Raw genomic sequence first — 17218 nt, forward strand, 5'->3', positions numbered from 1 at the left:
CGGGTGGGGCTTCCCTCCCCTGCCTTTCATCTTTTCAGGACCTTTGAACCGACCCCAAATGCGGCCTCCCCCACAGCCTCTGATGTTCTGTGCAAATGGGACCTCGCCACTTCAGAATGCCTGTGTAGCTCCTTTTGGCCTTAAGTTATGACCCCTGTATTTATTCATTTCACTTGGGCCTATAACTGGCACATGTACTTTCTGAGGGTGGTGAGAAACAAGCCTAATGTTCTTTGTCTAGTAGGTGTTTAGTAATGAAATGAATAAATGTGTATGTAACCTGATTGGCTTTGCAAGTAGTTATCCTATCACGTGAATTTTTTAAATTTTTTTAATCTACCTATTTATTTTAATTTTTTTTGAGACAGTGTTTTATTATGTAGTGCTAGCTGTTGTGGAACTTAGTGTATAGACCCGGCTGGCCTTGAACTCACAGAGATTCACCTGCTCACGTGCTGATATTAAAGGTGTGTGCTGCTATGCCTAGCAAGCAAATGATTTATTTCTGTATTGCTTTTGTAGTTGTAAGGATGCTAAGGAGAGATAAAACGTCCCAGTGTTTTTCAAGGTGCCCTTGCTGGGAGAGCTAACGTAGCATATATTTTACGTGGTCTGTAACCAGCAATGATTTGTTTTTACATTGTCAAGTATTTGCAGGAGGTGAGAATGAAGAACGTGTTCCAGATATGTCAGGTGTCTGCACAAAGCTGAAAACTATCTGAGTTTTAGTCATCTTCCTCAATCCCCTGCCTCAGCACTGGGGATCAAACTCAGGGCCTCATTTACCACTTTGCTGTATTCCCAGATTCAAAAATACCCTCTGACCCTTTATGGAAGAAGTTTGCTGACAGCTAGTCTAGAAATACACCTGGTCTGCTGGGCTCGCTGCTTGCTGGAGATGTAGAATTGTCTGTTTCCCTAACAGATTACCAGGCTCTCACCAGGCAGACAACAATTCCCTCTGTGGAAAAAAACATCCTTAAGCCTGGTTTCAGAAGAGTTTTGAGTGGCATGCAAATCTTCCCTGGGCTCTTTGGCACTTGACAGTATCTCCCACAGATAACCAGATACCAATGAGCCATTCCTGTCCATTATAACCCTCACCGGAGCCGGGAGGATTGCACAGCTGGTCCGGTTAGATGTCATTCAGAGTGAGGCTCTTAGTGTATTGGAGGAATGTTAATTGCTAAGTGTGGGCTGAAACCAAAGGGCTTCACAGTATCCTTAAGCTGCTTTAAATGTACATAGACTGAGAATTTTAGAATCGGAAAAGGTCCGGGAGATCATCAAGTTTAGCCCCTTAAGAGCAGGGGCTGCGAGCCAGACTGCGTGGCTCTTCCCCTTAATCCTCCTGTGTCTCAGTTTCCTCAGCTCTAAAGTGGGGCTAAGAATAGCTCCTAGTTGCTGGGCTGCAACAGACGCGAACGTTTGCCACAGCAAGCTGACTGTGGAACGGCCGAACAGGCATGTGTTCACAAGCATTCATGTTTCATCCGTGTTTTCAGGAGTTGTCTCATTTTAGTTACAGACCCTGAAGACTGGAGGAGTTACATTGTTTCCCTTCCCTGCCTGACAGGCAGCGTGAACTAAAGCCCGGCTGCAGCTCCTCATTCCAGAGTTCTTTCCTTGTTACCATGTGTTGCTTGTAGATGTGTGTTTAGCAGGTATGGATTTAAATTTTGTCTGTGTGTGCATTCTTTCGCCTGTGGGTGTATATGTACACATGTGTGTACATGCATGTGAGGCCAGAGATAACTGTCAGTGTCTTCCTCAGTCAATTTCCACTTTCTTTTTTGAGACAAGGTCTCTCATTAAACCCAGTTGGTGTTCATAGATTCACGTAGGCTGGTTGGCCACCAAGCCCCATGGGATTCTCCTGTTGCCGGCCCTCTAGTGCTGGTGCTAACAAGCCCATGCTGCACTGGGCTTTTATATTAGTACTGAGATCCGAACTCAGCCTCATCGTTTTACAGCAAACACTTTACCGACTGAACCGTCTTTCTTGCCCCTACTTTGTATTTTTTGCAGAGGATCTCACTTGAGCTGGCCTTAAGCATGCCGTTCTGCCTCGGCCTCCTAAGTGGTGGGATAACAGGCATGTGTTACCACAGCTGGCTTAAACGATTAAAAAAAATTAGGGCTGAAAAGATGGCTTGGTTTAGGATTGCTTCCTGCTCTTACAGATGATATGAGTTTGGTTCTCAGCACCCACATCAGGTAGCTCTCAACTGTTTGTAACTCCAACTTCAGGGGATCTGCTGCCCTCTTCTGGCCTCTGCAAGCACCTGCACTCAGATGCACATACACACGTACCGACGTAGATAGGCACATCAGTAGAAGTTAATCACAAGGAAAACTTGGTACTTCATTGTGCCTTTCTTCACCCCCTGGTGGCTCTCAGTCTGCTTTTTATCTTTACAAATTCACGTGTTCTATGTATTTCATGTAAGCGGCATCACACGGTGTGTGACTTTAGTGTCTAGCATCTTTCATTTAGTGTGTTTTTATATTTGCTTATAGTGTATGTTATTTGCATATTATATATAACAGCAGTTAATTTTTCTGAGGATGTACCATACTTTCTTTATTCATTAGGCCTGGATGAGCTTTTGGGTTGTTCTGTCTTTTGACTGTTGGTGCTGTCATAACATTTGAGGGATAACCTTTGTTCAAGTGCTCATGTACAGTTTTATTAGGTCAGAGCTTGGGAGTAAAGGTGCTGTGTTTGTATCCTATGATTCTAGGCTTTACCTTTTTGAGGCAGCTCTGATTTTTACTTTTTCATGGCAACAACATTGGTCTGTAGGGTTCTGAGTTTTCTGCCCTTGTCAGCATAAGCTGTTGATTATTATTATACTGTATTATATTACATGATAACCATCATATGTGGCTAAGTAGCCTCTCCTGCAGTTTTCTTACTGTTTCTCTAGAAATAGCTCTGCCAAGCAAGTGTCCCTCGTGTGCCTGTTGCCCTTAGCGTCTTTTCTTTGTAGAAATCCGTCCTCCAGTTCTTTGCCCACTTTAACATTCAGCTTTTTTTTTCTTTGTTAAATTGTAACCAAGTTTGGATATTAAACTTTTAATTACTATATCTGAAACCTTTTCTACTGTTCTCTGGGTTGCTTTTTTTTCTTATTTTAATGTCCTATATAAAGTTTTAAATTTTAGTAAATTCCAATTTATTATTTCTTTTGTGGGCCATGCTTTGGCTGTCATAGATAAGATTCTATTAGTTTTAAGGACACTAGCTTTATTATTAAGGTTGTAGTTAATTTTGGGGTAATTTTACTCTTGGCTGTTGGGGTGGGTGCAGCTTCATACTTGCTCCTCACCGTCCAGTTGTTTCCACACTGTTTACAGAAGAGCTTGTGTCCCCGGAATACCCTGGCACCTTGCTGTTGTTACACTGTGAGAGTCGGTCACAGATACGTGGGTTTAATCTCTATGTTCTCAGTTCTGTTTCTTTCCTTCCTTTGGCCTCTTCTGCTTGCACCATCTCGTTTTTATTGCCGTTGCTTTTCAGTACATTTTGGAATCAGAAAATGTAAGTCTCTTTGTTCTCTTTTCAATATTTTTGTTGTTTGTCAGCCCCTGATTCCATGTTAACTAAAGTCGGCTTTCCCATGTCTGTAGAAAAGGCATCAAATCTGTGAATGGATTCGGGTATTGTTTCTGCCTTGACAGTAGCCAGAACAGGAGTTTTTTTTTTTTTTTTCCATTTTAATTTGGTCCGATTTGGGTATACCTTGTATTTCCTGCCTAATTGTTCTGGCTAGAACTTAGGTTGGATCATGTGCTAGATTTTTTTTTTCTCTCTCTCTCATTCAAGGCTAAGTATATGAATAGCCACATTTTGTTTGTCTTTTCCCCTGTCTGTGTACTGTTGGGCTGTTTCCACTCATTGGTAATTGTGAATAAGGCTACTATGCCCACAGATAGACAAATTGGATTCAAATCCTTGCTTTCTTTTGGGGATATATCCAGAAGCAGTTGCCAGGGTGCATGAAATAAGCATCTCAATAGAGGTTTTATCTAGACCACTAGATTAGTTTTGCTAATATTTTGTGGAGGATTTCAGTGTGTATGTTTATGAATAGTCTATGGCTTTCTTATGTTTTGTTTGGCTTTGATGTGAGCTTTGTAGTGATCTCATAGTGGCTTAAGAAGCCCCTCCGACTCTCTCCTTCCTCCCCTTGCCCTGCCCTCTCCTTTCTCCTCTTAAGACTTGGAGCTGGATTGCTGTTACTGTCGTTCTTATTTCAGTAACTCTAGGATTAACTAGTCAAGTCTTCTATATCCCCACTTTTAATCTTTTATCTTTATTTTTCCTGTTAGTCAATAAATATGACTTACCTTCTTTATGTGTGAAAAGTCTGCTTAGATTTTCTGTTTCTTGAATCATCCCCTTGCATTCCTAAAAATTTTTACTTTCTCTAGAAACCTCCACATGGAATTCCATAGTGGCTTCACTAACTAAGTCACATCCCTCCTATTCCCTCAGTATTTATTATAGCAGTTCCTTAGTGTTGGCTGCGTGTCTCTCATTTTGTGGATATTAACCTTTCCTGTACATTGATGAGGTTTGTATTACTGTCATTTCTGTGTTACATGCAGAGGAAACAGTCGACTGAGGTTTAGGTGATAATCTCAGATTTGTTGTATTGAGGGCTTGAAATAGAATCCTGATAGTCGAGTCCAGACTGTCTTATGAGTCAGGGTCACAGGAAGCTCAGGCTGGTCCCAAACTGCTATGTAGCTAAGGATGACCTCGAACTCCTGATCCTCCTGCTTCTACCTCCCAAATGATGGTTACACATATACCACTCCGTCTCCTTTATGAGGGCTGCTGGGGGAACACAGGGCTTTGCAGATTGCTGGGCACCAACAGCTACAGCCCCTGTGGCCTGCGTCCTCGTTACCTACCATTTATACTGCCTTTCTTGAGTAGCAGAGACACCTGCCTTGTTCCTACGTCCCTGTGTTATATCCTTGTTAGGAGCCGCAGTGCTGGCATGGGTGGGGACACTTGTTTCTTATCTTCCCGAGGAGGACTTGGGCTTCCAGAGAAAGCTTGGTGTTGGGGCTCAGCCTCGTGGAAAGACTAGCACACCCTTGGGCAGTCACGTAATGTACTGAAGGACTCCTCAGTTGTCCCTGGAAATTAACCACAATCCCCAGCTGGCACTGCTCCTTTCCGTGAGCGCAGGCGAGGGAGAATTGATTCTGAATGAACTTGTCCGAAAGGTTCGACAGCGGCTCCACGGAGATTACACTAGACTTTGGGAAGTCTCTGACATTTTAAGGTCTTTCATAAGTCATGTCCATAGAAAGGCCAATGTGGTTGATCTGTACATACATTTTGCTTCTTTCTGTTTACTTTCTTCACTGTGTCTTTCAGGGTCATTCCCATGTACAGAAGAACATCCTTCAGGTGGATCAGAACTGTGTCCGCAATTCCTATGACGTCTTCTCTCTGCTGCGGTAAGAAACTCCTTAGAGCCCCAGGATCTGGATGGATCTCCCTCTTTGTGCGTCTGTGGTGGGTGTGTCGGAGCTCAAGAAGCTGTGACTCAGGCTTAGCATTTTTTAGTGAAAGCTCCATAAATTCTGTAGCTCCGGTGACTTAGGTTTATCTCCTTGGCGGAGTCTTTGAAAAGCCACTTCCTCTCACTGGGCAGTGGGTTAGAGCACTTGGAAGCTGGAGGATCTTAAAACAGAGGCCGTGGTACTCGCTGGTCTGTCCTATAAGCTGCAGAGTAAGGACTTGCCAGAAATGTACCAGCCATCCCTTCCCCAGGAGACACCACCAGCAGCCCTAGGCATGGCTTAGGCGGTTGGCTTGCTTGTCATCTTAAAAAGATCCTGTATGACAGGCTGTAGGAACGTTGGAGATCTCTAAGGTCAGAGGCTTAAATACCTCTGCTCTCTGTATGTATACATATGTCTGTATGTAAAATGTTTGGGATTAATTTTGGAAGACTGAAAAATTTTGCTTCACATGTGGTAGATGATCAGGAACATTTCCCAGGGGGCTCAGTGAGCGGTGACACTCAGCCCTTGCACACTCAACTTAAGACTGCTTGTTGAAATTCGATTTGGGTAGGGTTTTTTTCTAATGTTTACCTAACACATCATAAATTTTAGACCATTACATATCCTCTATAGATTTCCTGGTGGAAGAGTCCAGAAGGGTTCTCAAAGAATGCACGCTTGTTTTTATAAACACTGTGCGGGGGCCTTTGTGAGCCTTGAGTCTTCTGTTCGACAGCACAGAATTTAGTCACATGGCTTGTGAAATGACTCTTAAGGGACAATGTCTCTAGAGCAACCGCATATACTTGATGATGTTTGACTCGTGTCTGAGAGTTGTCTTCAGTTTGACTGCTTAGGATTTACCAATTGATCAGACATCCCTTTGAGTCTGCCGAACTGGGGACGCCGTGAGTGTTAATAGAGTGTCCAGAAAGGGTTGAAATGTCAATAAACTGCTAACATTTCCTAACCTGTTTTTCTCAGTAAAATGATAGCAAGAGAGCATTTTTAAAGAAAAGGTATTTTCTAAGTATGAGACTGTGTGATCTTACTGGAGAAAAACAAATCCCAAGCCATAGGAAAGGGAGGCATTTGGCACAGTGCGACAGGGAAAGAGGGCACCTTAAAGGGTGCCAAGAGCTCTAGGTTATCGCAGAGAACAGGAGTAAAGAGATACGATACCACAGGGAGTGCTGTGAGTAGGGCAGCAGGCATAGATAGCCCAGTGGAAAAGCACTTGCCTGCCGTGCACAAGGTCCAGAGTTCAATCCCCGGCACCTCTGATGTCCCTGTTGACTCCAGCTTGTTTAACCCCTCTGGCTCTTGTGATGGAGGAAGTGTGTTACTAAGTGTATACGCTATGTATGTAGCTTGTATAATTTACGCGTGTTTCCTATCACGGTTGTGGGAACTCATTGCTTCATAACAACACAGACTCACTTTCATGTGTACATGGGGTGTGGTGGTGTATCACATTGTATGTCTCTGTGTGCGTGCAGGATGGGTATGCACACACAGAAGACAGAGAAAGGCATTGGAAGTTTTACTTTGTCACTTCCCTCCTGACTTGCTCACTGTAGCCTGCACCTCTGCTGCGCTGGTTGGTCAGTAAGCTCCTGGGTCCTCCGTGTCCATCCCCAGTCCTGGTTATGGTCCTGTTAGCTATGCCCAGACTTCACGTGGATCCTCCTGACCCACCAAACCCTGCTCCAGGTCCAAGATCCAGTTTTTCTGAGTTAGATTAAATGCCTGTTTATCAAACAAATTACCCTCCTGAACTGAATGAGTCACCCTGCATCCAGGAACTCTTAAGTTGTATTTACCACAATTACTGAATGTTGTACAAGTTCTTTCAGACAGCAGTGGGCAGCCAGTGCGTTACTGAAAGCATTGCTCTCCCCGTAGCTTTCTGCTGTGGTCCATGTGGAATGCTTGCTGGGAATTTGTGTCTCTCTCAGACTGCTTTCTTTGTTCTTTTCTTTACTCAGTTAATATTGTTCCTGAATGGGGATATTTTTAAAAATATATTTTCTTTTCCTGGTTCTTCTTGATTTATAACATGTTTGTTACTTGGTCTATAATTTGAAAACACAGCCACAGCTGGGCAGGCTGGCATGCATCTGTAATCCTGCCCCTTGATCAGGAGTTTATAATCAGCTTCAGCTACGTGTCGAATTCAAGGCAAGCCTGAGCTACGTGAGACTCTGTCTCCAACGACAACAACACTCACTGTGTCTGCGTTTGTTACTAGCCCTTAGCTCCAGAGCGAGTCTTCTGATTCTGTTATTTAGGAGTATAATCTCATTAATAACTTGTATAGGCTGGGAGGTGTAGTGGGCCTCACTTGCTAACACTGAGGTAAGGTGGTTTCAAGGTTGAGGCCAACCTGGGCTACATAGTGAGTTTCAGGTCAGCCTGCACTATATAGTGAGACTTTGTCTCAAAATTTAAAAAAAATAAAGAAATCTATCTTTCACTATATTGTTAGGCTTCTAGGATGCATAGTTTCTTTATACATTTGTTGTGAGCGTCATGGTAAACTAGAGAATCTTGGTGAGTTAGGACCTTGACGCACGTAGACCAGGGCATGCACCGAAACTACATACTTGTGATGGGAGTTTCATGTGGTTTGGTGGGAAAACAGCTAGCAGCCCTTCTGCTCATTCTGGAGAGCCTAGGCTAGTTTAACACCACCCCCGGAGAAGCCCCATCTCTCAGAATCCTTCCGTGCTGGGTGTGGCAGTTAGAATACTCTGGGGTGGAAGGTCTGATTCTCAGTAAACAGACAATCAGCCCTGTTGCGCTTCTGTTTCGTTTTTGGGATGTTCACCACAAGGTGTCGATGTTGTTCTCTAACTGACATTTGAAATGTCCAATTTGGGGGGAGCAAACGGGCAGGAGGGCTTCGGTGACTTATAAGTCAATGTTATGAAATGCTGTTAAATAAGGAGTTCTCTAAATCTAGCCTTTCTGGTTTCAGGGGCACAGGGGCTCTGGATTTGTGGCTGTTGTTGCCTTTATTGTATTTTGGTGGTGGTCATGAGTTACTGAATGGTTATAAGAGAGGGGAGGATTCATGGTGAGGGGGTACGGTGAGCTGTACTGTCTAGAATGCCAACCCTAACGTTGTCGTAGATGACACGGGGTGACATCACTTCCCTCCTCTCATCAGATTGTCTTCTCTGAGGAACAAGGACAGCTACATATAGTTCAGAGTTCCACATGCTACAAAGTCGATGTAGTAAAAGTCATGCTTCTCTGACCAAGACAGAGATGAGCCTCTTCTCTGGGGTCTCTGTGCTAATGTCAAGTCAGCTGGCGGAGAATGGAGGGGTTGTATAAAGATACTCACACTGACAGCAAGAAGCAAACACTGGTAATTTGCTCTCTCTGATTCTTAAAGAGTCTTGCTTTACAATATCATGGAAAAGGGATGGGGGTGGGGAGAGGCCCCACTTCAGCTCTTAGGGAGGAAGACGCAGAAGCACAGAGGGCTTCCTTCCTCCCTCAGCGCCCTCATCTTCATCCTGTGTCCTTGACTCCAGGCATTGCACTATGGCATCTGCATTGGGAGCCACAGCGGAAAGGCTTATCCAGGTCCCTGGCTGAGTGCTAAAGCCGGTTTGATAACCATCGGCCAGGTTCCAGTACATGCACATTTTCCCATCAGCCCCATGGTTGTTAAGTCGTCAGCAGAAAAGAACAGTGATTATTAAGCCTTGGTGGGGGTGCAGAGGCACAGGATAAGTTTTAAAAAGATTCTCAGTCAGAATATAAAGTTTTGGTATTCCATGCAAGCATGGGTAAAACACAATTTGTATTTACATCTAATTACATATTTCTTTTATTTTTAATCTTTTTCTTTTTTTCTCTACATAATATAGATATATCTGTGCTTGTATATGTATTCCTAAAGGAACACATATTGTAAAATAAGATTTTAGTAAATATTAGTGTAATTTTAAGTGACTCCCCCTCTTTACTCTGGCTTTTCTTTTTAAACCCCCTCTTCTCATTCCTTGCCAGAAAACCACCTAGACTTGGAACACATCTGATCTCTAGTCACATGGCACTGTCCACAGCCCCAGTCTCATCTTTAACTGTCCGGGCTTTTCCCATGCTCTTGGTGTGTATGCCATTTTATTATATGTGCTATGGTTTTAATTACCGATTTACAAAATTGAGATGGAAAGTGTACAGCACTGATTCTGCATCCTGGTTTTCTTACTGCATATGCAAACTCCCCCAATTCATTCTTTTAATGATTTAATAATCGTCCCGGGTGGAGCTGAACCACATTTATTCCACTGTTATCCCTTTTATACTTTTACATGTACTTATATTTGAAACTTCTTTTTTTGCAACCCAATGATCAAGAAATGAAACATTTACAGAGTTACTTTAAGCTACTATTTCAGCTTTTTGAATATCAACTACTAAGACAATAGATGTTTCAGTGTAATTTTGTAGCATGTATGCTGTTTTAGTTGAGTCTCCCCCTGTGAGTTTGTCTTTTTATTTTGTTATCTGCTTTTTAAAATCAGCGTTTTTTAGCTGGGCGGCCTTTAGCGCATGCCTTTAATCCCAGCAGAGGCAGGCGGATCTCTGTGAGTTCAAGGCCAGCCTGGTCTACAGAGTTCCAGGACAGGCTCCAGAGCTACAGAGAAACTCTGTCTTGAAAAACTAAAAACTAAAAAAATACAATTATCTTTGTGCTTTGACAGTGCCTGCTCTGTAAGAATGCTTTCTGGCTGCTTTTCCTTGTTCTCTGATCTCTTCCTATCCCTTACCCAGGCCCTCTCCCAGACTTGTGACTTTGGTTTTGCTTTATAAAGTGTAACCAGGATTATCTGTGTGACTGTTGGATTGGAATGATCCACTGGAGCCTGTAAGGGTCACCAGTGGGCACAGTGGGCACCCACCACCTTGGATAGACATTTACTACTTTTGCCCTGATTCTAGTTTGTTAATGTTTGCTCTGCCTCTGCGTGTGTGTGTGTGTGTGTGTGTGTGTGTGTTGTTTGTACACATGTGTGTGACATAACAGACACACACTCTTAGTTTTAGATATTTTATTTCTGTGTGTTAGAATCTTAGGAGTGGGATTTCTGTCAATTATTTATTTATTTTTACTGTATGTGCACAGGTCCTCTGGAAGAGCAGTTGGTGCTCTCAACTGCTGAGCCATCTCTCCAGCTCCCTTAATGGAAATTTTTGATTAATTGAATTTTCGTATTAACTTTGGGAGAACTATCTTTCTTGTGTTAGTATTCTTATCTAAGTTATGTCTTTATCTTGGCCCCTTTTGCTCATATTTCATTTCTTCAGTAACATTTTGTGATTTTTCTTCATGTGATCATTTGCCTTTGTATTGAATTTGCTCTTAAATATGTTAGAGAATTTTGTATATTTTATTTTATATAAAATAGTCACTCATTTGCATGAAAATATACCTATTTTAACTATAACTTTCATTTCTGTTCTTCTGTGCATATTGCTACCTTAGGAAAAAGCTATAATTTTAAGAAAATCTGATTCTCTTCATCTTCTTATTCATCCCCCTCCCAACCTTTTCCCGACATGCATTGCCAGGCGTGGCTTCTTATTCTCTGAGGATAAAGTCCTCTCTTGGTTTTCTTGGATACACGTTGTCCTTAAAGGATATGAAAGGATACACCTTGAGACCATGGCAGTGTCTGCCTGTAATGCCAGCACTCTGGCAGCTGAGGCAGGAGGATCTCTATTGGATGTTCATAGAAAGTGGGTACGTAGAGGGTTAATCGCGAGTCGTTCCAAAGCCCTGTGAAGACTTCTTGGCTTAGCATAAAAGTTAATTTCCAAATGCTATTAACGTGGTGAGTGAAGCTGAAGACCAGCGGGAGGAGCTGCAGAGCATCGCTGGGGAGCAGTCGAGTCGTGGAGTCTTCTGCCCGAGATGCTCTCTGTCTCTGCCTGCCCGAGTGCGCCTGCCCGGGCTCGGGTCCACAGGGTCACTTGACTAAGGCGACTTTGTTTAAGATGTCACTGCGAATTAAGGCTTCTCCATCACACCCCTCACGGCTGCCTTGTAGACCATTCTCGCTGTGCCAGGCATGTTCTAAGGCAGCTTTCCAAAGGTTAGTGATTTCACCTCGGGGCTGTGCCAATGAAAATAACCAGTTACCATTAAACACCACCCCGCCCATGACTTGATTTTCACATCCAGTTTTATTAAGAGAATGTATTAGAGTTCGTGGGAGACTTAATCCCCTGTGCGCATCAGGACATCACGGTGGCCTTGCTGCCACCATTTTGTTCTAAAGGTGAATGCTTCACCTTTGAAGAAAATCAGCTTAACGTGTTATCTGTTGACAGTGAACTTCTAATAACCATGTTCCTGCCATTGCCTCTTTATGACTGGAAACACTCTATTAACATGAGAAGCCAAGTTCTACTTCGGGGACTGAGATGCTAGAGAACAGATTAACAGGTCTAGCAAGCAAACAGTCTCTTCATTCATTGAAAGTTAGTCATAATTTCTAAATGTTTTATGTTCTAGACATATCAGAATTCCTTCTTTTCCTGCAAAAGGACTATGTAGGGGTCAAGGAAGGAAAGTAGTATCTGAGCAAGAATATGAACAGTATTCAGTGCTAAAATTTTTGCGTACCTTTATTTTTATTTTTTTTGTTTTTAAAATTGTGTGAATGCCTGTATGTGTACTGTGTGCATACCTGGTTGCCCAAGGATGCCAGAGGAGGGCATCAGAAATCCTGGAACTGGAGTTACAGATTGTTGTGAGGTGCCATGTGGGTGCTGGGAACCAAACTAGGTCTTCTGCGAGAGCAGAAGCTAAGCCATCTCTTTAGCTTCTGCATGTATATTTTTATAGTGCCACAATAGACATGCTGCTGTTATAATTCTGCTTTATTATTATTATTATTCTGAAGCTCAAAAAAGCTGAGCATGTGGGCCCCAAGTTATTCAGGTAGGAAGTCGCAGAGAGCCTGCAGGCCAGATAACGAAGACTTTTCTGTTAGATTCTCCATTTGGTTTTCCTGACACACCTCTCTCTTGTTGAGACCTCCCAGCCGCACTCCTGAGTGAAATGTCTTTGGTGGTACACCCGAACCTTGGTGCCACGGAGACTTTCAAAGTGGGCTTTGCTGGCATGTGCCCCGGCATCCCTGGGACCTTGTGTCTTCCTGTGTGTTTTGTTGTTGCGTGTTTTCCTCCTTCCATGTCCCTGTGGGGTAATCTGAGCCTGTGATCACCCAACTGCCCTCCCCCAGTTGGTCTCCAGCTCTTCCTCCTTACGTTCCCTGTGGAGGTAAAACTGGTTTTTGCACAGTCGTCCTGGTATTCTTTTCCTGAGATCCTTTGATTCTAGTGACAGAGTCCGATTTGAGCCTCAGAGTGGAGCTGGTATCTGGAGCCTGGAGATCACGAAGACTTCGGTGGGAGCCAAGCAGTTGACTCAGCAGCATTGAAGAAGGAGCTAAGATTGTGTGACGGTGCACTAATGAAAATGTGTTGTCTAGATTAGGTGGGGTAATGGCTGTTTGGACTTCATTACATCATACTGGAGTAGTCCGCTAGAGTGCTGGCTTACTTTGATGATAAAAAACCAGGGGAGGTGGCCAGCATCATGGCCTAGTTGGAATCGAGGACATTTAGCCTGGAGAAGGAACAACTTGGGAGGTATACTTGCTGTCTCTACGTAGTTATTTGATTAATACCTTTATTAATGTTGTTATTGGATAACAGTAAAATACACATCTGTTGAGCAAGCACTCTCTTCCATGGAAGTCACGTGTTCTGTGTTATTTACTCCGCACCAAGGGCCCCTCCCCATCCCTCTCCCTCCTTCCCCCTTCCTCCCCTTCCCTCCTTCTGCCTTCCTCTCCCTCTTCCCCCTCTCATCTTTAGGTCTCAGGAAACTGAGATCCAGAATTGGGAATTGACCCACCAGCGGAGGCACTGGGCCAGAGCCAAAGGCTTTTGATTTCATTTTCTTCCTTTCTTCCCTCACTGCTCACATTTGTAGATTGTTGCTGATTGGATAGAGTGAAGCGTGTCACCAACTGAATGCGGTTGCTGATTGGATAGAGTGAGGACTGAGAGCAGAAGGCTGACCTTAGCCCCTCAGAGTGCACTGGTGACATAGGACGGTTTCGGTGTCGTGACCGGAGTGAGAACTTGGAGAGTCTGAAGATGCTTCTTTTTTCTCCTTCTGTTCCAAGGACCCTGGAAGTGGTGCTGGTCCTGGTGACAGGAGGGGACAGGGGTGCTTTCTGCTCGCTATATTCATCTCCCAGAGAAGATGTCTAGACTGCAGAGACACAAGAGTCAAACAGCCTCAGCCGGGATGGTGGCTTGGTCTCAGGAAGGGGCCGAGCGTGTGATGTCACAGTAGAGCAACCAGTACATCTGGTCACGGGGGAGGAAAGCTTTCTCCTCAGGTTGAGCCATGTGCAGGTGGAAGAGATATAAACATTTGAGGACAGGGGCAGATACTAGCTGTCTTGGATTGTAGAATGGCTGGACCAAACATTTCCCAGTTTTACCCTCTGATGGCTTCAGTTGGGGACCAGAATATGAAACTCCTGTGCCCTGTCCCTACAGTCTCCAAATCAACAGGCCTGTGGTAGATCCTCAGGGTTTTCATTTCTAACTGTCTGTGATCAAGATGGCCAGGGAACATGCTGGAGCTGGCCATGCATGTAAGGAGCGATCATTCAGTGTGTTGGCTGTATTCTTCCTGTGGTATTTAACTACCTGGGTCCAGAGAATTGATATCTTGCTTGCGTGAGTTCAGGGGCCAGAACAACGGGCTGAAGAAGTGCTTTATGACTGAGCTGAACGAGAGAGAAGTGAGGACAATAAAGGAGCAGTATTGGATTGGAAGGAGCAGGTGGTAGATTGGAATACTGCAGGTGTCTGGGAATGTGAAGACCAGAGATTGAGATGAATGACATTGAGGCTGGAGGTCTTTTGATTAAAATATGTGAATAAATGGATGAACTACAGTGAACTGCATGGAGGTCGAGGGTCAGGGAGGGCTTGCATGGTCCTCTGATGAGAACATCAGGAGTAATGGCAGGTATCGAGGGAGAGCCAGGTGAATCGCACTGGAGCACTGTTGGTAATAGCAGCAAGCGAGGAAACTGGCACGGTCAAGCATGCTCAGTGAAGACCCTCAGGGCTTTGAGGGAGTGGAGGAAGGCAGTAGTCTGGTCAGTGGTGGAGATGTGAGAAAGCCACCTCCATCTCCGGGCTCACTGTTCTGTCGGGCTCACGAGAAGACAGTTCTCAGTCCACCATCCATCAGCAGGTGTCCCCCTGTCCTTACTCATGGGGAAACTGAGGCTGACAGCCACTGTGTGTGAGCGCATGAGTCCGTGGGAGTTTCGAGTGACTCCGTGCGGTCAGTTTGTACACCAAGAGACGCGCTGTTCTCAAGGGAAGCATGAACTCCCTGGCAGTGGGTGAGTGTTTGCCCTCCACAAGGTGCTGCTGCATGAGGTAAAGCAATGACACAAACCCATACTCGTACAGAGAGGAAGGAAGCCCAGTTCATTTAATTTTGACTGAAGAATCTGCGATCATGGTGGTACATTATGATTGTGGTAAACGCCACCAAGTTGAACTTTTTCTAATGACTCATTATATGGTATATTTCTCCTGAGTGTGAAAACGTCTGTGATTATTGAGGTGACTCTTGCTTCCTCAGGGCGCTGATAATCATCCCCAGTGCCACATGAGAGGCTTTCCGTATAAAGAAATAGAAAGGCAGTCTAGAAAGGCTTTCATGGAACCTAGACTGTTTGGGTTGCGGGTGATGATCTGTCTGCAGAGCTCACGGTCCTACTGGTGGTGCGTCTTCCAATAAAGTTCCCGCCTGCTGAGCAGTGTAGGGTTTGCCTGCTGCTTTCCACCGTGGCATACACAACACAGATTTTCCAGGCAGCCTTCACTCTGAAGCGTTCGCCTTTGGGGTGAGCCCTGCTGCTCACTCCTCAAGGTCATCGAGCTTGAACTGTTTCATCAGTGTAGAAATAGCTGGACAAGCATTAGATGGTCAGATTGTATTTGAGAAGTCTCTTGTCAGAGAACCTGGTGGCCAAAAGAGGGTTGTTGGTCCTGCAGAGGGCTGCAGGGTTTCTGTGAGGCATGACTACGACTTAGCAGAATTTCTTTGAAAATATGCTCCTTTGTTTACAGCGAAAGGGTTGTTTGTTGGTCGTGTTTTGCTGGCTAGTATCCAGTAGGATTCAGGCACCGATTTCTCGCTGTGCTGACATAAACAGCCCAGGTCTGATGTTATGACAAATTACCTGTTCTTTATTTTGTGGCTTAAAAAAAATGGTCTGTTGTTGTTTTACAAAATTAGCTTGAAGCTCCATCAGAATGTTGCTGTTAGTGCCAAATGCATTTTCTGACATTGAAAAAAATCTTCTGTAGAAAATTGCTAAGATAGAACACATTCTCATATATTCCTCACTTGATTAGTTATGTCTTCTATTAGTGTGATATACTTACTACAGTTAGCAAACCAGAATCCACATGTTGCTAATTGAAGTCCAGTTTACTCAGATGCCATTGCCCTGGCCATCATAGCTTGTTTAGTTGTTATGCTTCCCCAAGCTTCTCTTGTTTGTCAATTTCTCAGGTTTTTGGGATTGATGACTCTGACAGATTTGAGTGTTTTATAGAATGTCTCATTGGAGATGTCTGATGTTTTCTGTTGTTCTATTAGATTGGACTTATAAGTGTGCTAGCACTTTGTCATGATCAATCATGATTATAATTATGAGAAACCATACAGCATTAGCAATCAAGAGCCTTGCTACATGGTATCCTTATGACTCACGAAGCATATGTTGTTTGACAAACACTGTAGTTGAGAATTCAAGGATTAGGGTCCAGTAATCTAGAAAAAGAATTCTGGTAGGTTATGTGAAATTTGGTGTCATTAGCAACATTGTTTCATTAGGTTCTTGTTATGTGAAATTCGGTGTCATTAGCAACATTGTTGCCTTAGGTTCCAGCTCATGGTGTCATTAACAACATTGTTGCATTAGGTTCTAGCTCACGGTGTCATTAGCAACATTGTTGCATTAGGTTCCAGTGTCATTAGCAACATTGTTTCATTAGGTTCCTGCCATCAGTCCTTTCATTTTGTTCTAAGAAACTCTCCCCAAGCAAAGGAGCAGAGAGCCCTGCTTCAAGAGGAACCTACTCCACGGCACATTCGGCCAGTGGGGACTCTGGAAGGAGACTGGGTAAATAGGTGGGCTTAAGCCTCATGGCGCCTCCTACTTTGCCCTATATTTAACTCTTGATCTCCGCTTGCTCTATTACTTTGGGCTTTATCATGTTGAGGAAGAGGAAGGAGAGGAAGTATCATTTTACAAGTGGTGTGTTAGTCTTTCTGTTTCCATGACAAAATACAAGTAGACAAAAGACAAATAGCCAGAGGGAGAGGGAGAAAAATGTATTTTGGTTTCTAGTTCCAGCCATAGCAGCATCACCGGGGGCCTGCGGGAGGGCACATCACATGACATGGGAGCTGTCGAGGAAGCTTTTCACCTTACCCTGGCTGGAAAAGGAGGTTGTAGGGGAGGCGGCTTTTCTTTATCTCTACATGAAGCCTGTGGCATAGTGCCATCCACGTTCAGGGTGTGTACCCCCTCACTTAATCCTT

The 17218-nt window shown here is 44.0% G+C and overlaps 1 protein-coding gene across 4 annotated transcripts in view; it reads left to right on the top strand.

The window, feature by feature from the left end:
• Uvrag (UV radiation resistance associated) overlaps positions 1-17218 on the top strand; it is a 231516-nt gene that overhangs the window by 57298 nt on the left and 157000 nt on the right. For all 4 annotated transcript variants that reach the window (XM_048435068.3, XM_048435070.3, XM_048435071.3 and 1 more), the window contains exon 6: positions 5399-5481. In XM_048435068.3, the coding sequence (XP_048291025.3) occupies positions 5399-5481 (83 nt within the window). The remainder of the gene's footprint in view (positions 1-5398; positions 5482-17218) is intronic.

The sequence above is a fragment of the Myodes glareolus genome, chromosome 24 (genome assembly GCF_982192425.1).
Source record: "Myodes glareolus chromosome 24, mMyoGla1.1, whole genome shotgun sequence".
Classification (NCBI taxonomy): domain Eukaryota; kingdom Metazoa; phylum Chordata; class Mammalia; order Rodentia; family Cricetidae; genus Myodes; species Myodes glareolus.